The sequence below is a fragment of the Strix aluco genome, chromosome 3, assembly GCF_031877795.1.
Source record: "Strix aluco isolate bStrAlu1 chromosome 3, bStrAlu1.hap1, whole genome shotgun sequence".
NCBI classification, from domain to species: Eukaryota; Metazoa; Chordata; class Aves; order Strigiformes; family Strigidae; genus Strix; species Strix aluco.
In genome coordinates, this window is record NC_133933.1 from 103,222,380 (window position 1) to 103,248,122 (window position 25,743).

At 39.2% G+C, this 25,743-nt stretch overlaps 2 protein-coding genes across 7 annotated transcripts in view; one reads left to right on the top strand and one right to left on the bottom strand.

Annotated features, from left to right (window-relative positions):
• The window catches only part of EYS (eyes shut homolog), a 1,110,009-nt gene that overhangs the window by 1,079,497 nt on the left and 4,769 nt on the right, over positions 1-25,743 (top strand). The window contains exons 47-48 of the mRNA XM_074819828.1: positions 3,054-3,226; positions 18,491-18,652. Of these exons, the coding sequence (XP_074675929.1) occupies positions 3,054-3,226; positions 18,491-18,652 (335 nt within the window). The remainder of the gene's footprint in view (positions 1-3,053; positions 3,227-18,490; positions 18,653-25,743) is intronic.
• The window catches only part of PHF3 (PHD finger protein 3), a 65,275-nt gene continuing 58,604 nt past the window's right edge, over positions 19,073-25,743 (bottom strand). For all 6 annotated transcript variants that reach the window (XM_074819837.1, XM_074819829.1, XM_074819836.1 and 3 more), the window contains one exon: positions 19,073-21,638. In XM_074819837.1, the coding sequence (XP_074675938.1) occupies positions 21,563-21,638 (76 nt within the window). In that variant the 3' untranslated portion in view covers positions 19,073-21,562. The remainder of the gene's footprint in view (positions 21,639-25,743) is intronic.

The following is a 25,743-nucleotide window of genomic DNA, read 5'->3' on the forward strand; positions in this document are numbered from 1 at the left end:
TGTATTAACTGACCACTTTAGTAAGTGAATGGAGACAGTTTGGCAACAATCCACTGATAACCATCCTGGGATGAATAAAGGCACTTTGACGATGAGACTATTTTCCTAATAACCCGTCAACAATCAACTGACTGCAATTCAATCTGTATGACACTTATATACATGAATATATGTAAGAAAGAGAGAGAGAGCAAAAAGAGGAAAGAGAAAAGAGAGGAGGAGGGGCTAGGAAAAAGGGAGTCACTACCCTTGGATCCTGTGGCAGAGTAGCCAGCTTGGTCCTTAGCTGGTGGGTTGACAAAGACACACGTGGGGTGTTGCCTTTATATAGTGTTTTTTATGCATGTGCAATAGGTTGTTCCAGAAGGTTCTCATTTTCTCTGGCTTGTACCTGTGCAGTTAGTCAAGTTCTGTTTCTGGGCAACCACAGGAGGGAGGGGGAGAGAAATGGCCCACCACCTCACCTCCGCAGAGCTCGCTCTGCTTCTCCCCCACAGGGTGTCCCACTTGAGTTGTTTGAGACATCCTCTTTACGAAGTTTCTTGTTTCTGAACAGTTTGTGACAGACTTAACGACTGTTGTGTTTTAACCCCAGCTGGCAGCTAAGCACTACACAGCCGCATGCTCACTCCCCTGTGTTGGGATGGGTGAGAGAATCAGAAAAGTAAAAGTGAGAAAACTCATGGGCTGAGATAAAGAGAGTTTAATAGGTAAAGCAAATGCTGCACACACAAGCAAAGCAAAACAAGGAATTCATTCACTGCTTCCCATGGGCAGGCAGGTTCAGCCATCTCCAGGACAGCAGGGCTACATCATGTGTAACAGTTACTTGGGATGACAAACACCATAACTCCAAATTTACCCCCTTCCTTCTTTTCCCCCCAGTTTTATATGCTGAGCATGATGTCATATGGTGTGGAATATTCCTTTGGTCATTGGGATCAGCTGTCCCAGCTGTGTCCCCTCCCAGCTGTGCACCCCCAGCCCACTCACTGGTGGGGTGGTTGTGAGAAGCAGAAAAGGCCTTGACTCTGTGTAAGCACTGCTCAGCGGAGCTATCAACACTGTTTTCAGCACAAATCCAAAACATATCCCCAAACTAGCTACTAGGAAGAAAATTAACTCTACCCCAGTCAAAACCATGACACAATCTTCATGGGTCCCTTCTAACTTAAGGTATTCTATGATTCTAAATGGGTCTTTAAAGCCCTGAGAGTCAAGGCACTAATGATGTTGCAAGCCATTGGGTTCTCCTGGTCTGGAAAAGTAACAAGCAACCACAACCGAGAAAATATAGATAAAACTAGACCAGCATGGCAGGCCACATGATGGAAAGGATTTGAAATGCTGTCTCTTTCCTTATCTCTCTAAGATTAGGAAATTTTGGATCTAAACCTCTCAACTCCGCTCCAACTTCCTTAGGAGTGTTAAGTAGAAGAGGTTGCATTTGTTTGTAGACCTTCGCCACTGCAGGCCACAGCAACATGTACAGCTCTGTGCAAACAATTTTCAACTAATTTAAAAACCTAACTTTTTTTAGGTCCTAAAAGACAATAATGAAAAGAAACTTAAACAGACATATGCAGACACAGGCAAGGGAAAGGGGAAGAATCTTTGTGTATGCTGCCCGACAGCAGTAGCCTCAGCTCCAAAGAGCCTGCTTCACAGCCCAAGAAATAGACATTTCTGTTTGCACTCAGGGATTTAAATTACTTCCCCTTCTCAGTAGTTTTCATGCATCAAAGCATAACATTTATAGCTGAGACAGAAAGCATTCTGATGCTGACTTTGATGAATTGAGGTGCTTTTGTTTTTGCAAGGTCCTGTCCTCTTTTCCCCTTCATTCCAAATAACTGTTTATCACTCTGAAGGGCTTGTTGGCTGTGCTTTTTTTACATGTTGTTGTCTGATCTGAAGGTTTGGTGAAACAGCAGAGTTTCACAGACTCCTCATTATGTTTTGCCCAGAAACAGTGGGCTGATTAATGGAGAAAGTGTAGCTCCGTGAGTTTGAAGAAAAATTCAAGATTTTGCACATACACAAAAAGACATGGGCTAAGAATCAATCAAAAAAAATGAGGTTTCATTCTTAGCCTTGAGAGAGAAAACTTCCAGGGAAAAATCAATAAGTGCTTTTATTCAGGGGAACAAATTTTTTATCATAAAGTGTCACTAAATTCTAAAATACAAATAGGCCTAACATATTTCATTTTAACTATTTTGAAACTTTTTCTTTTTAGTAAGGAGGACATTGCTAACATCAATGCCACGTGTATTCTGTATTTAACAATTTCTATAGAATTCATTTTAAGTTTACAGGGCAGTGTGAATTTTTTTTTGTTATATTCTCCTGACCTGGAGGAGAGAAAGTCATAAAGAGTAGTGGACACTAACAAGTCCAATGATTCAGTCAGTTTAGAAAATTTGCTTATGGTATAGATTTACAATCATAGATACATAACACTCAGATTGGCACTTCTTTCATGGTCAAATCCACTATAATCTTTTCCATCAAGTGCTTCACCAAACCTACCTCTGATGTGCCAATTATAAGGATTTATCAAATGAATAATGGCTAAGTGAAAGGCAGTTGCTGACAGACTCCTGTTACTAGCTGAAATTTGGAATTATTAACAGTTCCCTTATACTGACTTTATTTTTATGGCTGCTCTTCACTGCTTTTCTTTCCCTTTTAATGTCCACTTTGACTCCTCCTAGTTTATGAAGACAGGGCCCTTTTGAGTTATTTGCAGAGCAAAACACAAAAAGCCACAAGCTGCCTTTTTTTTTTTTTTTTTTTTTGATACGGATGCTGATATTTTAATGCTAAGATTCAAAATAATTCCTATTAAGTACATTTTTTGTTTACAATAAAATAAATATATCAAAAAGTTAAATGAGAAACTTTATTACTACACTTCTGTTAACTAGTTTGGATCAGATGATTAAATATAATATGCAAACTTCAAAATCTTGATTACATTGCTACTGATGTGTTGATTTCTTTTGTTAATAATGTTGCATTCTTTCCTTTCACTTACTGACCCACCATAGCTGTGAATGCCTCACTGGATGGAAAGGTGCATTTTGTACAGAAACAGTGTCAGTATGTGAACCTGAGCACAATCCTCCACATCTATGTAAGCAAGGCAGTACCTGTGTGCCACTGCCTAACGGCTACACATGTCACTGTCCTCTTGGAACAACCGGTACCTATTGTGAACAAGGTATGTCAAATGGATAGTACACTGTATATACAGTTATGTGATAATGCCTAGGCAGAAAAACACAGTATTTTGTAAAATATCGGTTAAATGTGACATAGACACACAAAGTACAAAATAGATTTAATTTAAGAATGTGGTGTTCCTTTCTGTTACAAAAATCAAATAATTTAAAGCAATGAATTGTTAGATGTTATTTTGTGACTCTGCTTATTTTTAACACCATTTGTTCCTTCAATTGTTTCTAATCACTTAACCAAATTCATGGACAGTGAGGCATTGTCAGATACCGAGGGGACAGGAAGCATTGCAGAGCAGTGTTATAGTGCTTAGTTCAATTCCCAAGCTCACCATAATGAAGTATGTTTAGAAATACACTTAAGAGCTCAATAGTACATTTCTGAGTACTCTTCAGAAGTAGGAAGCATCTGGGGCCTTATCCAATTTCTACTGACACTAATGTAGAGGTTCCTGTTGGTTTCACTGGCTGTTGGGTAGGTATGCACTGAGAATGATGATAAAAGATACAAAAATCACTGTAATAATCTTCAAGTGTCTATTCTCCCTGGTTTTCTTCCAACATGTCACCCTCAAAATACATCCTCAGTTTGCCTGTTTTGCATTTCTTACCCTCATGTATAGGAATCCTTTATCTGTCTATTTTCCTCTCTGAGAGATTGCACAAATGAATATTCAACAATGTGGGTACACAGGTGCTACAAGCTCAAGGACTTTTCCCATGTCTGAAGCACCTCTGTGTGCGAGGAGATGTAGTACAGTCCACACCCTATATTCCACAACACTTAGATTCAAGTTAATATTGTACAAGGTTGTTTTTCCTTCAAGAAAGCCTTTTGTTCTATACAACTTCTGGAGAACTCCAGTTACTGTCAAATATCTCCCTTTCAAACTGCCTTCCGAAGTCCAGCCTCCCCTGTTGTGCCTATAGAGCGAGTTTTAAGCACAAAACTGACAGGCTGAACTGCAATCAACCTGATTTGCAGTCCTCACCCTATAGATGTATACAGTTTTAAAATCCCATTATAGAAAGCACTTGCAATTGGTAGGCTCAAATCAAAGAGAATATAGCTTCTGGAAAGTCATTGTTAACTTCTTTATTCCATGTAAGAATGTGCTTGCTCTATTGCCTCAGTTGCAACAGCTTTTCAGGGCTCTTTATATGAACTTTTCAACTTTGAATTCTCATTTCAAGTGAGGTTTTCAAAAGTAGTGCCATCTGGATTCAGGACACTGATCACCAGGACATGTGCTGTACATAAAGCAGGTAATTAATCAGGTAACCACTCCTGTGTTCTGGTTTCAGAACAGATTTGGATCTTCTTGTGATGGCCAATATTACCAGTACAAATAGCTTATATCTGAGCAACAGAAAATTGTATTTCTTGTAGATTGTCATCCTTATAGTAATTCCTCCACCTGGTAAACACATTAGAGGGTTGCTCTCTGTTTTATTTAAAAGATTTCTTTTTATGAATAGGGACTATGGTCCTGACCAAACTCTTTGCCCTGCATTTCACCTTACTCTGGCAGAATAATGAATTATCATGAGATTTTTCAAAGCGCAGTTTGCACTTTTAGTGGATGGCAAATTGCTAAAAAACAGCTGCTTATCAAGATTGAATATCTCATCTCTGGATTGATGGTGGTTATTGGAGCCAAAAGAAAAAAAAAGACAGAGAGCAATGAACAGCCCAAGGGACCAGAAGAGAACAAAGGGAAATTAAATGATGGAGACTAATGAATGTGCAAGAAAAAAGGAAAAAAGTGTGAGAAAAAGACTGGAGAGATTTATGAGGCAAAAAAGCAAGGAGAATAACAAAGAGTAAGAACAAATAGGGCTTTACCAAATAATAGCAACTGGTAAATACAGTACAACAGTATGGATTGCAAGAGAACAACTGAGTAAATGGGGCAGTAGGGGTAGAACCACAGTAATAAGGAAGAGTACTCTGACCACAAGTGTTAAGGGTACTTAAACATAAACTGACAATAATCAAGCACTAACTTGCCTAGCAAACAGTAAAAATGTTTGTGGTTCTTTATGAAGTACCTAAATGAGAGATGAATGCATATGCACAGATGATGATGTAACTGTTCTTAAAAAGTAATGTGATGTGTCCTGCTTAAAGCATCCACTCAAACTACCAAGGATGCAGTGACTGTCAGCACAGAGATATGGTACGTTATGGTTAAGCTTTAGAAGTCAGAGCTGCACTAACAAGTGTTCATTAGTTGGAAAACTAAGTTAGAAAGAGAGTAAACCCAGGCAGAGCAAAAGCAGATAAAGAACATAGTTTTAATGGCTCATATGGCTTGAAATGCACAGCGCTTACTTGGTCCGCTCTCACAGTGCTCATTGCCAAAGTGTAAATACCAAGCAAAATTCTCAGGAGGTTGCAGTAAGATGTGTATTAAATCATATTTTAGAGGAACTTAGAAGAAAGCAATCCACTTGAAGAGAGAGTAGCAGTTTCAATTACCCTGCGTTTCCTATAGGCTGTACATGAACAATTCATATTCAACAAGTAGTACACAGCTGGTTTTTGGTCTGACACTGTGAGTGCAAATATTTCGTTGTATATTTCAACCTGCCAAAACAAGTGCCAGGATTTGCTTTTCTAGGAGAAAGATCAAGGGGTTTAGCAGGTAGGCAGCACACTGGTAGCTGAACTGCAGTAGGAAGATGCCTATGAAATTTAAGATCTACTTTGGAAAGGCAAGCATCCACAAGGAGCACTAGGAAGGGAGGAGATGGTTGGAAATTAGATCTGAATGGGTCCAAGGAACAAAGCCTTTTCAATCAAGGTAGAGTAATACATTAATTCTAGAATAATTTAAAGCTCCAGTTCTTGGGTGCACTGTGTTGTCTGAACCCATTAACACTCTAAAGGTAACTGACGTAAACAGAAAATTTATTAACTTACACTGCCAGAAATAAAAGTAGTTGTAATGAAATGGGAAGGAAATGGAAAATTTATGCAGGTCTTTTTTACTTAGTGATAACATTGCCATCCAGACTCAGACCACTTCTAACATTGTTCATGACACATGAAGCAACAGATAATTCTGTTCCACTGGTTTGAAAAGGTCACACCTGTAACAGTAACAAAGGAAAACCAGCCCAAATCCTGAACTGCATAAATGGCAATTGAACATTGTCAAGATCTGGCACAGTGTTAACTCTTTGCACTCCCTTAGCCACAAGGATTAGGAATATGGGGGAAGTAGTTTATCTAGGTTTTTTTTTTAAAAGTAGTTACAGTTCCAGAACACCAAAATATGATGTTAATAAAATCTTTTGTCCATTAGACTTAAAGTTTGCAACTGAAGTATGAGAAAACTCTAAACTGTCTTCCAATTAAGAAGTGAAGCTTCAGCCCAGATCAGCATGTAATTTAGTCTAGTTATTTCAGTAACACACAATGTTCAAAACCAACAAGAGGTTCCAGCTCCCACTTTGTCTGGGGAGTCTACTGTGTAGCTTTGAACACCAAATGCCAGCTTATTCCATTTGGCCCAATGGGTACCTTTGTAATTAGACATCTCAAAGGCTTTCTGAAGAGGGAGAATCTCTAAGGAGACTTCTCCTTAGAAACCTGGTTGTTTCAGCTCTTCTGCAAGTATATAGTAGACCTGTTGGCTTCAGTGTGATTACTACTGTGAGAAAAAGTGGTCAAGATTGAGTGTCAAGGATGATTCTTCCTGGGGAAAAAGCAACAGTCTATAAACCTTTTGCTGCAGATAGTTTGATTTATAAGTCATCATTATTATATGTGTGAACACAATATCTTTTTCATAACTAGTAATTATTAAGAGATGTGAACATTAAAATTTCAGACATGTTATCCAAAATGACTGTCTGCAGTTATATTCTGATCTCTACTAAATTGTGTCTCAGCAGCTTATTCCTCTTATAAAAACAGTATTCCTGTGTGAGGTCAGTAATCCTGTCTTTAGCAGTGGCCAATAATGAAGGTTTAGAGAAAAGTTTAACGTAACAACTATATATGTTATCTCCCTGAAGTAGTCTTCTATCATCCAAAGGTTTGTGGCTTATATTTTTTTCTTTTTCCTGACATTTGTTTTAATGGATTAAATTAAGTTTCTCATCTTGACATAAACAGTATCACTTAAGGCAAGGAAAACTTGAACAAAAATAACTTCGACTCAGTGAAGTTCCTCTGACATTCTGTTAAACATTGAGTTATATTTACACATAAGCTAGAATTCCTCTAGATACTAAGCATATGAAATTTATGTCCTAGATAATTTACTCGATTTTGCAGAGGAATGAAGAAGACCTATAATTTCAGATTAGTTAATTGTGAGATTTCACACACCTGATAATATTCATATTTAAGGGAACAACAATGTAATATTTGAAAGATTCTATAGATGGCAGTATTGGAGAAGAATTCCAGTGGCTAAAATAAGCACGGTTTTCATCACAAAATTTCTATAAATTTTAAATTATTCAGAAGTTTTCTTTAGAAGGATTAGTTTGTGCCACATACTTTCATGAAATATATTAAAATAATTTTTCTTGACTTCAAGGCACCATAATGGAATGCTACTGCCCTTTCCACAAATAAGTTAATAAATAGCTTTCTTCAACTATATATTAGTCTCTGAATTCCATAGCTACAAATACTGCCTGTCAATGTACAGCTCTTGAAGAAATGAAAGTAAATGTAAAGAGATTTTCGTTATTCTATCTTCAATTTAATGAGATACTTGTCAAACAAGAAAGCCAATTCCTTGCTAAACAAATGGCAAACAGCTTCCTTGGCCACGTTTATCAGCTCAGGACAACTTTCTAGGTATTATTCTGATGTCAAATTCCATTATTCTAATACAAAAAAACAGCAAATTTTTTAAAATACCAGATAAACTGACAGAAAAGAAAAAAAAAGTAATGACAATTCTGTAACTATTTAATCCATCTGCATAGGTATGATGAATGAATGAAAAATGTAAGAAACTGACTTTTGAAATAATTTTTACTATAAATATCTTTTCCTTTCTACATAGTCTAGAACATTACTTGAGATATTTTGACTGCTATTGTAAGACAAATTAATTCACAGTATCATTTAGCTCAAGACTTTTACATGCAAACACTCAAGCACTCATGCATGCATGCATATGTCAGATTTATCTGACAGTGCAGTTAGACTTGTGGCTTAACCCAAAAACTCTTTCATAGTTATTATTTGGAAACTTGTGTTTCTATGTTTAACCATTGAACGGACAACTGCAGGCACTTATTAGCTTGTTGTTTTGAGTCACCAGGACTATTGCGTTCACTTAGTCATTTAAGAAACACTGGTCCCATCAAGCTTTCTGTTTCCATTATCGTATTTTGAAAGCTTGTGACAACATGAGAAAATCTTTGAATAGTAGCTATAGCAGTCATGTCCTATAAGGATAAAAGGTACTGTTAAAGTTTTATCTAAAAAGCAATCTAAGCTTTCACATTTATCAATAACAATCCAGTAAAGTTAATATTCATGTTAGGCACAGGAAAACATGCCTTTGTAATATTTATTTGTATAATTTAAAATGTCAAGTAGAATAAAGTGTGTTGCCTACTTAAATGCATGCCATGGACTAATCATATATAAACTCAAGTGGAAGTCATGCATGACAAAATGAAGGAATTGATATGCAGTACAGCAGTAATGCCCTTCACACCAGGTCAGCCATGAGTGACATGACGACCTGATAAAATCATGCACTTACCATTCCCTCCAGTTACCCAATTGAATAAGAACAAGATACAGCCAGCTATCACTTAGCAGGATGGCTCTGGAATTGTCTTCAGACTTCCTCTATGAGCATGAATGATTTGCTGAAAATATGCTAGTCACCTTACTCTGTGAAGGTGTCCAGTGTCAGAAACTGTGTCAAAGGTAGGAACTGGTTTTAAAGGCAAGGCACCTAGATTTACTGTCTACATGCTAGTTCAGCATAGGAGTACCCATTGTGGTTAATGAACATCTAGTCAATAGAGTCAGTGAAGCTATTTAACTAATAAGCTTTTCTAAATGTAGATGCTTAGTGCTGTTTGAGATGCCCTGGCATTCAAACTTGTATCCAAAAGCGTCCAGAGAGGGTTCATAGATGTGGCACTGGACCTGTTGAACACCTCTGCCATTCTGGAATGGCACATGAAGGAAGGCAATAGAGGTTGTGAAAAAATAACAGTAGGTACCTAAGTTTAGGCAATTGAATGGAGCCTTGGAGGAGGCTACTTCAGGATAAGGTGAATCTCATCCTAGATCTGTTGACTGTGTTGCATAGCGATGTTATTCAGTTGCCTGAAAATAGGACCTGGTTACATGCTGCTATATATACCTCACAGCTTCAAGCTGCCAACTGCAGCAGGTCCTGTGTTTGCCGTTATATTAGCCATGCCCATGTGGATGGGCTGAATACGCTAAAGCGTCTCAGTGGCAAGTGACAAACATGTTTAAGCAACTGAATCCTTCTTATGTCATAGTTGACTATAATGGGTATTTTCATGCCTATAAATAATATGTGTAGACAGCTAAATATAAGTGTCTTAATGCCAAAATTAATCCCTCCAATTTTATAGTAATCTGTTTCCCTGACTTAATTACTCTCATAAATACTATGCAGAATACCAGTCATAAGTACTCCAGTCCTCCTCAAAGGACACTTGAACTGTTGTCGGACTAAATCCAGCCCAAGATATGAGTAAGTGAAGATCTCAATTTGAAACTAGATTAACAAAGTTTTGGATACTTAACCTTTATCAATTGCTTTATAAGGCTGCATTGAGATACTCACAGTCCTGTTCAATGACCTAGTCTTTAGACAATTGAAGGCTTCCAGTGCAGAAATGGTCCCAGTGAGGGAATCTCAGACCAGGTATTTCTTCTTGCAAGTTTCATCTCAAAAGCATCTTCAGAGCATTTCAGTACCTAGAATAAGCTTACTGCTAAAGCCAGGCATGGATTAAACATTTTTGGATTTTGTTTGTATCACATTTTCCTAATGGCCTAGTGATTAAGCATTCACCTTCACTATCATGATGCAAACAGCATCATAGAATGGTTTGGGTTGGAAGCGATCTTAGAGATCATCTAGTTCCAACCCTACTGCCATGGGCAGGGACACCTTCCACTAGACCAGGTTGCTCAAAGCCCCATCCAACCTGGCCTTGAACACTTCCAGGGAGGGGGCATCCACAGCTTCTCTGGGCAACCTGTTCCAGTGCCTCACCCCCCTCAGAGTAAATTTCTTCCTTATAGCTGATCTAAATCTACCCTCTTTCCATTTAAAACCGTTACCCCTCATCCTGTCACTATACCCCCTGATAAAGAGTCCTTCCCCACCTTTCCAGTAGGCCCCCTTTAAGTACTGGAAGACTGATATAGGGTGTCTCCAGAGCCTTCTCTTCTCTAGGCTGAACAACTCCCTCTCTCAAACTGTGTTCATAGGAGAGGTGCTCCAGCCCTCTGATCATCTTTGTGGCCCTCCTTTGGACTCGCTCCAGCACGTGCATGTCCTTGTTATATTGGGGCCCCAGAGCTGGACACAGTACTCCAGGTGGGGTTTCACAAGAGCAGAGTAGCAGGGGAGAATCACCTCCCTCAACCTGCTGGTCACACTTCTCTTGATGCAGCCCAGGATACAGTTGGCTTTCTGGACTGAGAGCGCACATTGCTGGCTCATAGTCAGTTTTCCATCTGCTTCTACCACCAAGTCCTCCGCAGGGCTGCTCTCAAGCCACTCATCACCCAGCCTATATTTGTGCATGGAATTGCCTCAACCCATGTGCAGGACCTTGCACTTGGTCTTGTTGAGCTTCATGACGTTTTCATGCGCCCACCTCTCCAGCCTGTTAAGGTCCCTCTGGATGGCATCCCTTCACTCCAGCGTGTCGACTGCACCACACAGCTTGGTGTCATCAGCAAACTTGCTGAGGGTGCACTCAATCCCACTGTCCATGAAGCCAACAAAGATGTCAAACAGCACTGGTCCCAATACTGACCCCTGAGGAACACCACTCGTCACTGCTTTCCAGTCAGACATCGAGCTGTTGACTGCAACCCTTTGAGTGTGAGCATCCAGCCAATTCCTTATGCACCAAGTGGTCCATCCATCAAGTCCATGTCTCTCTAATTTAGAGGCAAGGATGTCATGTAGGACAGTGTCAAATGCTTTGCACAAGTCCAGGTAGATGATGTCAGTTGCTCTTCCCTTATTCACCAATGCTGTAACCCTGACGTAGATGTCCACCAAATTTGTCAGCTGTGATTTGCCCTTAGTGAAGCCATGTTGGCTGTCACCAATCACCTCCTTATTTTCCATGTGCCCTAGCATATTTTTCAGGAGATCCACTCCATGATCTTGCCAGGCACAGAGGTGAGATTGACTGTCCTGTAGTTCCCCAGGTCTTCCTTTTTTCCCTTTTTAAGAATGGGGGTTATGTTTCCCCTTTTCTAGTCCATGCGAACTTCACCGGACTGCCACGACCTCTCAAATATAATGGATAATGGCTTAGCCACTTCATCCGTCAGTTCCCTCAGGACCTGTGGATGCATTTCATCAGGTCCCATGGACTTACGCACCTCAGGTTCCTTAGATGGTCTTGAACCTGATCTTCTTCTACAGTGGGCAGTTTTTCATTGTCCCAGTCCCTGTCTTTGCCTTCTGAGTCTTGGGCGGTGTGGCTGGAACAATTGCTGGTGAAGACTTAGGCAAAAAGTTGTTGACTACCTCAGCCTTCTCCGTATCCTGAGTAACCAGGTCTCCTGTTTCCTTCCAGAGAGGGCCCACATTTTCCCTAGTCTTCCTTTTATCACCAATGTACCTATAGAAGCTTTTCTTGTTGCCCTTGATGTCCCTGGCCAGATTTAATTCTATCAGGGCTTTGGTGTTCCTAGCCTGATCCATGGCTGCTTGGACAGTTTCTCTGTATTCCTCCCAGCCTACCCACCCTTGTTTCCACCTCTGTAGGCTTCTTTTTTGTGTTTGAGTTTGTCCAGGAACTCCTTGTTCATCCATGCAGGTGTCCTGTCATTTTTACGTGACTTCCTCAATATTTGAACCCATATCTATCATATCCTCAAACAATATAATAACCACTGAGCGACTGGGTATGTAAGGTTTTCTTTTTTTCTTCTATCATACAATCTCTTCTAGGAAATTTTGTTTGCTGAAATATTCATTGGACAGAAGAAATAGAAATTATCCATATCCTGGCTATAATATCCATATCCTCAGATGCAGGAGAATCAGGTTCACACTTCTGGTCCAATTGATTTCCTAGTACTGAGGTTTCATAGCTGCTCCAACTACAATTTACTGGCTCACATGACTTATTCTTAGGCACTCATCTCTTAATACATGTCTTACTTAAAGACTGAGGTCTACTGTTTTGACTTTGGCTATTAGCTATTTTAGGCTTTGGAAAACCAGAGATCTCTTTAGGGATTTAGCCATATGCTCCTAGATATTACTTCATAGCTAATTAGGCCTCTAATTAGTTAACAGCAGAAATTACAACTCCACTGCAACAAAACCAAACAGAACTCTAGACTTCCCTTGCATAATTACAATCTTTTGGTCCAGTATGGCTCAGAATAATGATTGCCTCAGTCTCTCCTCTTCAGGGATAGCAAGGATTAGTGATGGCTGTAGGTCTGGCAAAATTGCAACTTTCATGAGTATATTGTTCTAACCGTTATATTAGAGTTGTGTTAATTGATACTTCTGTAACATGCTCTACTTGTTACTGCACTAGAACTATACTTTATTTTGCTATACATGAGAAGAAAAAATGCCCATACAGTATCAGTAATGTTTGAGATACAACATTAAGGAAATTGCATCTTCAGATGAAGATTTCTATACAGAAATATTTGTCATTGTTTTCCAAAATGAAAAAGCAACTGGTGGAGCTGCTCACTCTCTCTCTATGAGGGAATAAAATCACTGAAAATTTCTGACTGTGGAGTCTAAATCTTTCGGACAGGTGTTTATTGCTAATGAACTGTTAAAGATGTACTGTAAGTGCCAGCGCCCTGAGCGCATCCTCCCACAACTTCCTGAGGGTTTGTCTGCTTGGTCTCAGAGCCAACCTAGAGATGGGGCTGGTGTCTGGTCTCAAAGACAGCTTTTCTGAGAAGCCCCAGCAGGAGCTTCCTCCTGTATTGCTTCAGGAGCAGCTTTTAAATAGAGGCTCCTGCCCTCACTGAACTACACTGCAGCAGCATCACATCCATGCCTTGCCTGGCTGTGTTGATCTGGACCTGGACTCTGACCCACAAACTGACTTGCAGGCTTGACATTAACACCTGCCTCATCACTGTGGAACTGCTCTGTGATCTGGCCTCTGGAGCTGAGCTGGCTGCTACCCCCAGGTCTGCCCTGCTCACCTCACTCTGCGCAGGGCCCTGGCTGGAGAGGCCACTACCCTGTCAGCCATGTTCTATCACTCCTGACCACTGGCTCCCAGCTCCCAGTCCTCACTGCTCCCTGACAGTAAGCCTGCCTTCCAACACCACCAAAATGAAACAAATGCTAAGACAAAATTATGGCTTGTGGTCAGGATAGTAGATAAGTGACAGAGTTCTATGAAAAATCTTGTTTCATATATTTTGTTGCCAAAAGGATTTTGAGAGGAGAAAAGCAAACTGATAGAGCTAGTTAGTATCACAGACTGACCCACCCCTCCAAAACAGTTTTTGCCAATTTGGCCATATGATTACTATGAAAGACTGTCAGAAGTCTTGTCAAACTTGAGGCAAATAAAATTCACTGCTCTTAGCTTGGCACTGAGCCACCCATCTCCTCGGAGAATGCTATTAGGCTGGTAACACACAATTTGACCTTGTCACCATCTTGTCCTTTATGTGCTTGGATATTGTGTTCAGGAGGTTTTGCTCTATGATAGTTCCTAAGTGAGGTGAGTCTGACTGGTCTATAGGTCCCTGCATCATCCTTCTTGCCTTTGTTGGTGGAGAACATGATGTTTTGCCTTCCTCCAGTTGTCAGGAACCTCCTGTGATCACCATGACCTTTCAGAGCTTATAGTGAGCAGCTTCACGGTGGCACTGGCCATCTCCCTCAGCACTGGGGTATGCATCCTGCCCACATGTATGTCTGATTAGCTGATGTGTTCCCAAATTCTTCCTCTGCCATAGATGTTTCACTTCCCCAAGCTCAGCTACCAGGTTCGGGGACTTGAGAGGCTTAATCACGCTTTACCAAGGAAAAAATGAGCCAAACAAGGCTTTGAATGTTTTACCTTTTTCTATGGCGTCCTTTGTTACTAGGTCCACACTCCTTTGACGAGTGGCCTCATATTTTCCTCAGCCTTCTTGTTGGAAGCCCTTCTTGTTTCACTTCACATCCTTTGCCAGTTTCAACCCCTGCTTTTTTCACTCCTAACTCCATCCCTGTTCAATTCAGGCACTGGCTCTGTATTCCTGCTGGGTAACCCATCCCTGCTTCCACAGCCTCTGTGCTTCCATCTTGGAGTTTGAGCTCAGATTTTTCATGTTGACTGTTTTACTTTTCCGCTGCAAGTTTCCTTGACATGCTGAATAACAAAATGGGCTTGCTGAAAATTTTGAGGCAACAAGCTGCTTGAAGAAACTATCAAAAAGTAATGCCACCAAAATGTAGACAGGGATGTGTACAAGTGCTTCTACTTCAATGGTGGGAAATGAGCAGCAAGAATAACCTAGAAAGCTTTGTTCATAACAACAGTTGAACAGGATGTGCGAGCGTTACAGGGCTGATCAAATGAGGATAGCAGGAGGAACCTGAAAAGTATTAATACATAGCAGAGGGAAAGAAAAACACACTTCAGCAATAGCACTTGAAGGAACTTTGTGTTCCCATAGCTCTAACTGGTCTAAAGGGATTTAGAGTTTCTCGTGGTATCATTTAGAAATGTGTAGCTTTATCAGATACTGGTACTCAGCTTAGAAAAGTGAGTCATTAATCAGATACAGAACAGACGTGTTTGCTTAAATGCCTGTTGTACTTACAATGCACCACACAGTGCTGAGCGCCCTAGTGAATAATGTAGTAGTTACACAACAGGAGTCCTACAAATTTAGCTTATAGGATTGGCAAAGGCGTCCATTCACCTCATTTGTTTTAGCAAAGAGTTTCTCTGGAGTAAGCATATGTAACACAGGAACTATCTTGTGCAAGTTTAGCCAAGCTTCTTATTTTGTTATATTACATGGGAAAAAAAGGTTGTTGCCAAGAAAACAACAGTAAAGTACCTCAGCATTTGACATGGCATGTTAGTTTTGCATATGCCTGCCATAAAAGCAAATTGAAAAGATTAAATTGTCTTATTCTTCACCTTAAAAGTGTGCATCTATAGATGCAATATTGAAAAAATGAAATTTTATACTGATCATCTCTGTGCACTGCAGTAGAGTTAAAGTATTCTGTTCTGAGATATGGTGCACATTTCTAGGTACCTATCAAGTCAGATTTTTTTCATGCATATCATCAGTACCTACAGGATCTATAGATTATTTACAAGCAAATTAGGAGTCATTCTAGTACTTCCTGTAGTTAGTCCTGCTGCATTGTGCCAAAATGTTGTTTTCTGACATTTGTTAAGATATATTTATTGTGAATATAACCACTTTTTAGCAAAATGGGAATAAATATTTGCATCTTGGAAGTTTCAGAATGAAGCATATTAAATACAGTATATAAGTCAGGATAATACCTCCTTTCTAAAGCATTCTGACATATGCTGCTGAAGATGTGGGTGTTATTTCAATACTGTGTTTGTAATGTAAAGCCATGGATTTAATTCATTCTCTAAGTGATACTATAAAATCACTTTTTCATCCTTGTTCTCTCTCTCTGCTCCAAGGCTTTTTATCATAGCAATCTTCCTTTCATATACCTTCAATGATAAGCAATGTAGCATTTCAGTCCTGCTGCAGCTGAACATTTTACTTTCACACTAGTTATTGCCCATGCTTCTTTCATAAGAAGTAAAGAATTAACTACACTGACAAAGTGAAACTGAATCTGACATGAAGATTTTCAGATGCCTCATTGTACACTTCACCTGGTATGACCTCTTAAGCAGCAGCATATTTTAATATAAGATTGACTGCTGTGTCACAGTTCCTCTATATGTAAGTCTCACCGTGGAAAAATTTGTCAAGCAAAGACTGACTTCCAAATGATGCATAAAGCAAAAATGTCTATGTACAAAATGAATTATTATTTCTGACTGATTTTTAAATATGAAGACATCAGTATAGGGATTACATCTTTTAACTACCAATGGAGAACATTGTCTCTTATCTACTGAAAAAAAATACAAATCCCTAAAAACTCATATGAAAATTATTAGGCATTATTTTGTCTTTTGTACCTGATAGTGTTTTTAAGTTTTAATGATACAAATTACATCACCTATCTGTTTAGCAGGTTTTATTACTATTTATCTTCCAAGATAATTACTACTCTTAAAACTATTTTTATTTTTGTCAGCTTTTAGGTATAGATGCCAGGAACTTCACATTTCTAACATTATTTAATATATTACCACAAACACTGCCTAGCCTTAATATCATAACAGTTATTATGATACTTAGGATGGGAGTGATTTGTTAACGTAGTGTGTTTGCATGAGAATATATACGTAGGTTGAATAACAGCTCATCAAAAGCCGGGTCTGATCATTCAACCATTTCATAAATCCACTTTAATTGTTATTCCAGAGACTAAAACTTACTTTTAGACTTACTGAGAATTTGTGAAGTTAAATCCATGCACCTTCTTCAGAAGTATTAACTGTAATCTAGTGGGAGAAATTAACAAAAAGGCCAGCTGTATTGTTACTACCCATTCAAGAGGCATCCTCAAGTCATTATGCAGGTAACAGGTGAGAGATGTGGATCCTGTATAATGATGCATCTGTCCACTGGACACAGGCCACCAGGAACCTCTTGATTCCTATTCTGAGAGAGGTGGTGTGACAAATAAACAAATTAAAAAATCTTGAAGCATGCTGACTGTATATCAGTCTTATAACTAAGGCCCATCTGCGATGATAGGCAATACAAGGTGCAACTGGATAGCAAATGGATTCATGAGCAGACGCTATGCAGAAAACTTAAGTGTGGAAAGGTAGCATAAGGTTGCCTAGGAATGCACTACGAGGACATCTTGAAGGTACATTTGACCGAAAGCAAGTTACTATAAAACTATGACATTGAGACCACCAAAATGAAGAAAGATGTTGGCCTCTGAGAAGAGAAACAGCATAGCTTCAGCAGGAAAACTGTGAAAAGTGAGGGGGGCAGCACTTACATTTCAGTCATTTAGAACTGCTGTTAACTAAGTAGTAAAAAGGGCTTATCACATGTGGGTCTAAATGTACCCTGCACATGAACCCAGAAATACAGAAAACTAACAACCACACAATAATGAATTAGTTAATAACTAACATAATTATATCCCAACTATGTAATGTCATTATAGTGGGAAAAATTGGAAACAGTTTCAAATGACATAAAGCATAGAAAAGTATAATCATTTATGTGTTGGCTGAAGGAAGCTTTAGGTAGCCCGATTTCTTAGGGGTATATGAACAATCAGCACTGGGAGAAGTGGTAAGACACAATGATGAAGTTGTATATAGCTCAAAAGTGTACATTATATCTTCACTGTAATTCTGTGAAAGTGCTCCATTTCAGTATAAGATAGGACAATTTGCATTATCAAGCATCTCAGTATGATTATCCTAAAACCAAATTTCAGCAATTAATGTACACATTCCACTTAAAATGTACATTTTTCTGACACATAAAGCAGTTAATTAAAAATGCTCCACTAAGGCTTTCATCTGTATGGTGAAGAAATAAATGTTTATTCTGACTCCTGTAAAAGTATTTTGCGTTTGAATTTTTAAACAATGTAAAATTTACACTTACATTTATTTGAAAATGAACACTAACAAGATCACATTTATTTTGCATTATAACTATGGGCTTGATTGTTAATGAAAATAAGGCACACAGAAAACAAAATGGCATTGATTTGCTATTATCTAAGTTTTATTCTATCTCTATGTTATTTTTAGTCTTTGGAAAGGGAAGAATTGAAAGTATTTTGTACAGAATTTATGAACTATACAGAATAACTGTAGACAACTGGTGCCATAATAACGCAGTCCTCTCAAAATATCTTTCAGAAGGCATTTCCTCTTATATTTTTCAGATATTTCCATTAGTGATCCATCTTTCAGAAGTAATGAATCATCATGGATGTCATTTTCACCCTTTTATATCCGGCATAAGACCCATATCAAACTACAGTTTCAGCCTCTATCTCCAGATGGTATTCTGTTTTATACTGCACAGCATTTGGGTGCTCAGTCAGGTAAGGATATTCCAGCTTGCTGGTATCATATACCCAGGTACTTTTTTGAAAAATAAAGGCAGTACATTGAAGTGTTTCAGGCATTCAGTCTCTGTAACCCATTGTCCATGGTGTCTGGGTTTTGAACTGTGAGTAATCGAGTTCATAAGAAAGAACATGCATAAAAAATTTTTGATTAGTCCAAAGTCAGCAAGTATTTAATGAACTGATCCAGGAAACCATTTTCCCCTGAAAAGTAACTGCAACCAGCTCTTCAACAGACATTTACTGATACTGATTCCACCGTTTCAGTGCAGCTGCACTAGGACTCACAGTCTGGGGGTTTGGTCCAGTGTTTTAAAATGGCCAAAAATAAAACAATATAAAAACTGATCAAATAAGCTAAGTGAAAGTGAACAGACTATGAGAGAGCTCATGAGGTTCAGCAGCAGTTTAACTTTTTATTATATAATGATGAAAAGCTTGCTGGTGCATAATGCAAAACATACAAGTTCTGCGTTTGCCAGATACACAGAGTGAAAAACAAATCTAAATGAAGTATCTCTACTATTTATGAAAGTATTTTAAACTTTACTGAGTTAACATTCCTAACACTTCATGGAAAGAAAACATAATTTGCCAACCACTGTAAACACATCTTAAAATTTAGTCCTTAAGGTGTAAATTTTTTGTAATTACTTTATTAACATACTTCATCTTTGTATTGCATTTATGTGGTGTCTTTCACATATTTAAACAGAAGCATTACATATCATTCATAACATGATCTTAGAGCAAATTTTCCACTTGTATTAAGTAGTACATTATGCAAAAATGGGCCTTTGTATGACAAAAAAAGCACTTAATTATTTATCTTGTATTTTTATATTCCTTTGCTCAAAGCCTAAAGCTTTGAGACATTTCAATAAACATATTCAGCCACACATGCATATAAACACACATATGCCCAATTTACCACCTTCGTATTCTGTACACAGATGTTTTAACAGGCTGCTATTTGGTAAGACTGATAACACATCATAAACTGCTGGCACCTCCTGTTTGCCTTGTTCTAATTACAATCACATACTGAGAAGAAGCTTCAAAGAAAAATATATGGATCATCTGTAATACAAATACATTTACTTGCAAAGAACTCTGTCTTCTACAATGAATCTTTTATAATTCTATCACTTACAGGCCAAATTCTGAGATTCTCAGTGAATAGTTCTCTCCTGTATAAACTAAAGCATTACATGGGCCATGAAAAATAAACGAGAATAAAGGATCTCTCTCAAAAGAATAGTCAGAGGTCATGGAAGCAGCTCGCATATAAAGAAATTAAATATTTCTTTGGAAGCATCAAAGAGAGTGCTAAGTCTGTTTAACTTGGGCCAGGAGTGGTTTAACATGAGCATACCCTCATTCTACTGCCATTCATGAATGTTTAGTTTGCACAGGAAGGAACATTTTCTTTAAATCGCTTTCTAGAATCATATAATTTCAAAATAAAAACCATCTTCTATAATTTAATTTCTTTACAAATTTCCTATTTCCATTTTCACCGTCCTGAAGTTTTGAAAGATTTAGGAAAAGCTAATCGTCTGGCTCTTTATATTTGCCTTCATATAATCCTGTCAAATCCAGACAGAATTAGACTGATGAAAGACTCAGAAGTATTCTTAGCAGCCAGCAGATGTGAAAGAGCTTTCTGTTGGGGATTAGTTTAGAAAGCACTTTATATAAAGCCTTTTCTTCTACACAGTTATGTAAGATTTAATAAACTGACTGCTGAAATCATGGTATTTTTCTTCTAAAATTCCTTTTTAATAGGAAATAATTAGAACTTTTTCTTCCCTCACTAGGCAATGCTGGTTTTTTTAAAGAAATGAGCTCTAACTATGTAGCAAATTTAGCAATGATACTGAGCAGCACAGTTATACACTGGCTTGGCTTGTCACCTACGTAAATGCTACACTGGGACTTTCCCTTCAGGGGCATGCCCCTACTAAATAATCCTCCCACCATTTCACAAAAAAAAAAAAATAAATCTTTAGTAGGTGAAGAAATAAATATGCAACTTCTGTTGAAACATTTCCTTCTTGCTTTGTTCTTTTCAAAGAACATTACATGCATTTCTAGAAAGGGTGGGTAGGTGGCTAGTCTCCTTACTCGAAAGTTGATACGCTGGTTCCAGCCTCCACTCCTCTAACAATGTGATTCCTTCAGTACACACATTTAAACACCTGGCACACTGGAATAAAATGGAAAACATGCTATGAAGCTGTTAGCAGAATTTCCTAAAATTCTGCCAGTCACTGGTTTTCTTGCTTTGTCAGCTGTTTCTGAACACATATCATGACTTTAAAGTCTGGTAGTATTGACTTCTGAATGCCCTAAGAACATAATTTCCAAAGTTTGGCAAAGTTTATGTGGCTAGCTATATTAATAATGAGCTGGAAATAAACCCCAAGTGAGTTATGTATGTATATTTTAGTTTGGAAACTTGCAGACAGAATGACAAGGGGACTTTCCCTCCCCCTCTTTGATTACTTGTTTTATGCCAGTGAGGTAAAAATGTAGGAGATGCAGACAGTTGTATGCACTGCTTCTGAGAGAGGTCTCTGCAAATAATACAGCATTCTTGCAGAGTTCAGCAGCCTGTTGGTAGAAGGCCATCCCACTTCACATCTTCTCAAGTGTAGCGTATCCTATTTCTAGCAATGAAAGTGTAAGACCCTCATTGAATAAACAGCCTTTAATTCAAACAGGATTTGCTGGATGCCCATCAACTGCTTGAAAAATGTATAATTCAGTCCATTTACATAGCGACCACTCTATCTACTTGAAGGTCTTGGCACTCTGAGTAAAAGGCAGTAAGGAGCATTACTTTTTTGTTGAGTCATAGCATTACTGAAGCCTTACATTTGTTCATGAAGATGGAATATGCTGTAGACTGTCTGCACTATTCCAGAGTTCAGGCCAGGGTGATGGAAAGGTTTGCTCCCTGATGAGATGAGAAAGAACAGTTATGCTGGGTGACTAAGGAGGAAGTCGGGTTAATAAACAGAATGGGATGACTCACGCTAAATTTAATACTCAACATTTGCAACACCAGTGTTCTGTCTCTCTTTAACCAGATTACGTTGCCTACCTGGTCTGAAAAACCTCAAAACTTTAACTCCTAATATTTAAGCTATTTCAGTTTAAAAACCTAAAGCATGAAAATAAGAGATACCCAGTACAGGTGTGTGATGTCTGCATGGTTTTCTAAGACATTGTTTATGGTGAAAACTGAATCATGGAAATGGACTAAAATCTTTTGGAAATATTCAGAATTTCTAGAATACCCACAAGGGAAGAGTGTTGTTTTCCTCATCAGAACCAAACTGATTATTCACGCACTTTTAGAACAGAAACTTAGAGTGGTTAAGTCTTCTCTCTTGGCAGCCATGTTTCCTTAGCCCACAGGGACATCATTTCTGCTTTGTTAATAATTTTATGATCATTTGTATGGACTAAATTAGCAGCGTAGGAAGCAGGAACTGCCAGCTATCTGTGTGACAGAACAGACATCCCCATTGTCCTGAAATCTGTTGCATATGAAGTGTTGTGCCTACCCATTTGCCAGCGGCAAGCAAACCAAAACTGGGGCTAGCAAACTGAGGTTGCTCAAGGAAGGTGGCTCCTTCTAGCTGCTGAAATATGCCAGTGTGACAGTGGTGACTAAAGGAAGCAGGGAAAGTCTTTTCACCAAGGAGAGCAGCATTTTTGAAAGGTGAGGCTGAATGGTATAACTTACAACTAGGTAGTTGCTCACCCCTTCTAGATGCATGAGCATCACTGTCTGCAGGGTTGTTCTGGACCCTCGCTATGCTCTTCTGCTCTGGGATGGCACTCCAAGTGGAAGCTGGAATCTACCTATTGCCACAGTGATTTTTTACATGGTTTGAGAGATTTACAGGCTTGCCTTGGTACCTGTTCTCAGTCTTGCATTAGCTGTGAGATGCGGCTCCATACATGCAGCAGAGCCATTTTGTAATAATCCATGAAAGCATATCCATACAGGTAGCTTCTATAAGTGTGCATTAAAGGCACTGGTCATCACTAGAAACATCAAGTTACAACAGCTGCAACAAGCTACTACAGCCTGTCAGCTGACTGATACCTAACTGTGTGCACACACTCAGGCTATGGCAAAGACAGTCAAGGTTAAAAAACCCCTAAGGGCAAGGAAGGCAACAACAGATAGAGATTAAACTGAGAACAAAATTCAGCCGTGCTGACGTATTACAGGGTAGCAAATAGCGGCAGAGACTGCAGAAGGGCGGGAATAAGGCTCATCTTTTCTTTCTGTCCTTCGCTCCCTTGTTCTAGCTGTTTATAGCCCTCCCTCTTCTGCTTTGCTTTCTCTCCTTGGCCCTGGGCCTTATTGTGGCTCCTGGAAATGCTCAGGATACCAGTTGTGAAGGACAGCTACTGGTCAGTTAGGTTCCCTCTCACGTGGAGACCACAGTGCATCACCTTCCTTGGCCACAGGGTACAGTCATTCAGCTGGAGGCTGACCCGGCTATTTCAACCCCTACTAGACAGAAATGTTCTGCTCCTAGAAGAATACATAAAGGGTCACAGTGTAAGAGGACATGATTTGGGTCCATGGAAAATCATACAGGATAGCAGGGTGAAAGGAAAACCATGAAGACAGCATGATGAGAAAAGGAAGAATGAAAGCAATGAACAATGTGAACTGAGTTCAACAAAGCAGGAAAGAGCAGTGAGCAAAGATACATCTGGAACTATGACAGTTATAGGATGCATCATACCAACAAGAGGCAATAATACTGTTAGGGACTCGGATACTTTATTATGGTGGTTTAAAGAGGTCAACTTAGAGTGAAGATAAGCACATACTGAAACCAACCTATGGTAAGAGGTTTCATAACTGGGAATGAATCCCGTGAATGTTATTGCTTGCTTATGAGAATATAAATTTCAATTATCAGTAAAGGTTTCTGAAAAAGAAGGTGGAAGGAGGGGGGTGGAGAAATGCTACCCAATACCACAACAATAGAAACTGACTTTCTGGCCTTGAGCTAGAGGATGGTAAAAAGCAACAGAAGGCATAGGCTGAGGCCAGCAAATATTCATCCAGAGACGCTGTCTGGGGACTCCAAAATGGCTGAAGGAACCAAGAATACAGATGTTCTGTAACCAGGAAACTACTGCCTAGAGCTCTTGAGACACCTACCCTGCAGAGACTGCTGAAGCACTGAGCTCATCAAAGCCTCTGTCCCCAGCATAGCATAGAGGCTTCTGCTTAGTAACACAGGATGAGAAAAAGGACAAGCACCAGATGTCTTATGAGTCTTTGTAAAGGAATGTAGACCTCCAGTAGCCCAGGAACAAATCAGTGAGTTTTAAGCAAACAGGAAGTCTTTAGAGAGACTTGCATCTCTGTATCTGTGGGGACATGACAACGGCATCAAAAAGGTTAACATCACTGACTAGAAGACTGCATCCACTGCTTTCAAAGTTACTTAAAAGAATGGTCAGGAAGCTCCTTTGGCCTTAAAAACTAGTGGGAAATCCTTCTTTGTGGTAATCTGCAGTAAAGTGCAGGAATAAATTCAGGTACTCTTAACAGGTAATAAAGGCTTTGCATTATACGCATACACATGGAGCACAAGGGTAGTCTTTGAGTCACTGTGGGGAAGAGAGCCTGAAAGAGAAATGTTAAAAATACCATCCAGGATGCCCTTCCTGCCCATGGTCTGTCAGCCTAAGATCCCCTGACATTGTATTCAGTCTTCCTAGGAAATGTATCACCATTAGGCAGTAAAGGCAGTAACTGTGTGACAGCTGGGTAAATTTAACACTATTACATTTGTCATGCATCGTAATGCTTCTGCCATGAATAGGACATCTCACAACAGGGTGCAGCATTCCTGGCATGTGTTTCCAACTGTACAAAGTTTTGACATATTACAATGTAGATGACTTTCCTGTGGAAACATAAAAACATGGTGACCTGAAACTGCTTAAGCATGATCCCCTCTCAAGATGGGGATATACAGACACATCTGCGTGTCTAGATAAAGGCTGAACATGAAAGGGCTTTGTCACCATTTGGGAGAATTTAAAACTTGACTGTGTGACTGTAACCAACTTGCTTACGGACTTACATACTTATGCACAACAGTAGCAAGCTGAAAACTTCTGTGATGCCTTCAGAATTCATTATAAGAAGTCATATAAGCAGATACCATCATGGATAATCCAGATCTCACAGTAGTAGTCAGACGTACTTACAGGAGAGTCTTCATTAACTCCTAGTTTTAGGAACTGACTACTCAGGACATAAGTTGACTTGGCTTCTGGGAATGCTGACATCTGATATGGGAGCAGGTAAGACTTATGCTCATAATGAGAATCTGAAAATTAAAGTGATGGAGAAAAATGGATACCTGTTTTGGAGTGCTGGCTTCTACTATGGAATAGAGACAATCCACCCTGAGGTGGAGCAACTGTGACCTTTGGTCATTTGGTGAAAACCCTGAACTAGGGTTTGCAAGTAAAAGTGTTATTTTAACTCCAGAACAGTTCCTTCCTTAAGGCAACACCTGCTACAAAATCCCCTTACTCTCAGAATACAAGGAAACAATCTTTCAGCATTTGGGCTATAAAAAAAACCCCTCTACTGAAACAGGGAAGATGACAGGGGCAGGAAGGTGCATCAGAACAGAACAGAATTGAATGCTGTAACTACTGAAGATTTTGTTCAACACCCAGGGTCTTGACATGTTGTAGTTTCAAGCCACAGCTAAGCTACAACAGCCTATTTCTAAAGAAGATTCAAGCTTATTGATACAAATTGCCTTACAGTTCCTTGCACACCATCCAAGACGCTGGGCAAAGACTTGCATGCACAACAAAAGAATAACTGAGTGCCTACCTCAGGAGACTCTCCTTGTGACATTACTGATGGGGATAAATAGTCCGTATTAGATGAGATGCTAATCTGAAAAGCAGGAAGCAAAGTTGTGTGTGCTGTCTGTAGGTCGTATTTTCTAGAAAGTAGGAACTAGCTATAAACTCTAGTCCTGAAAAAACTG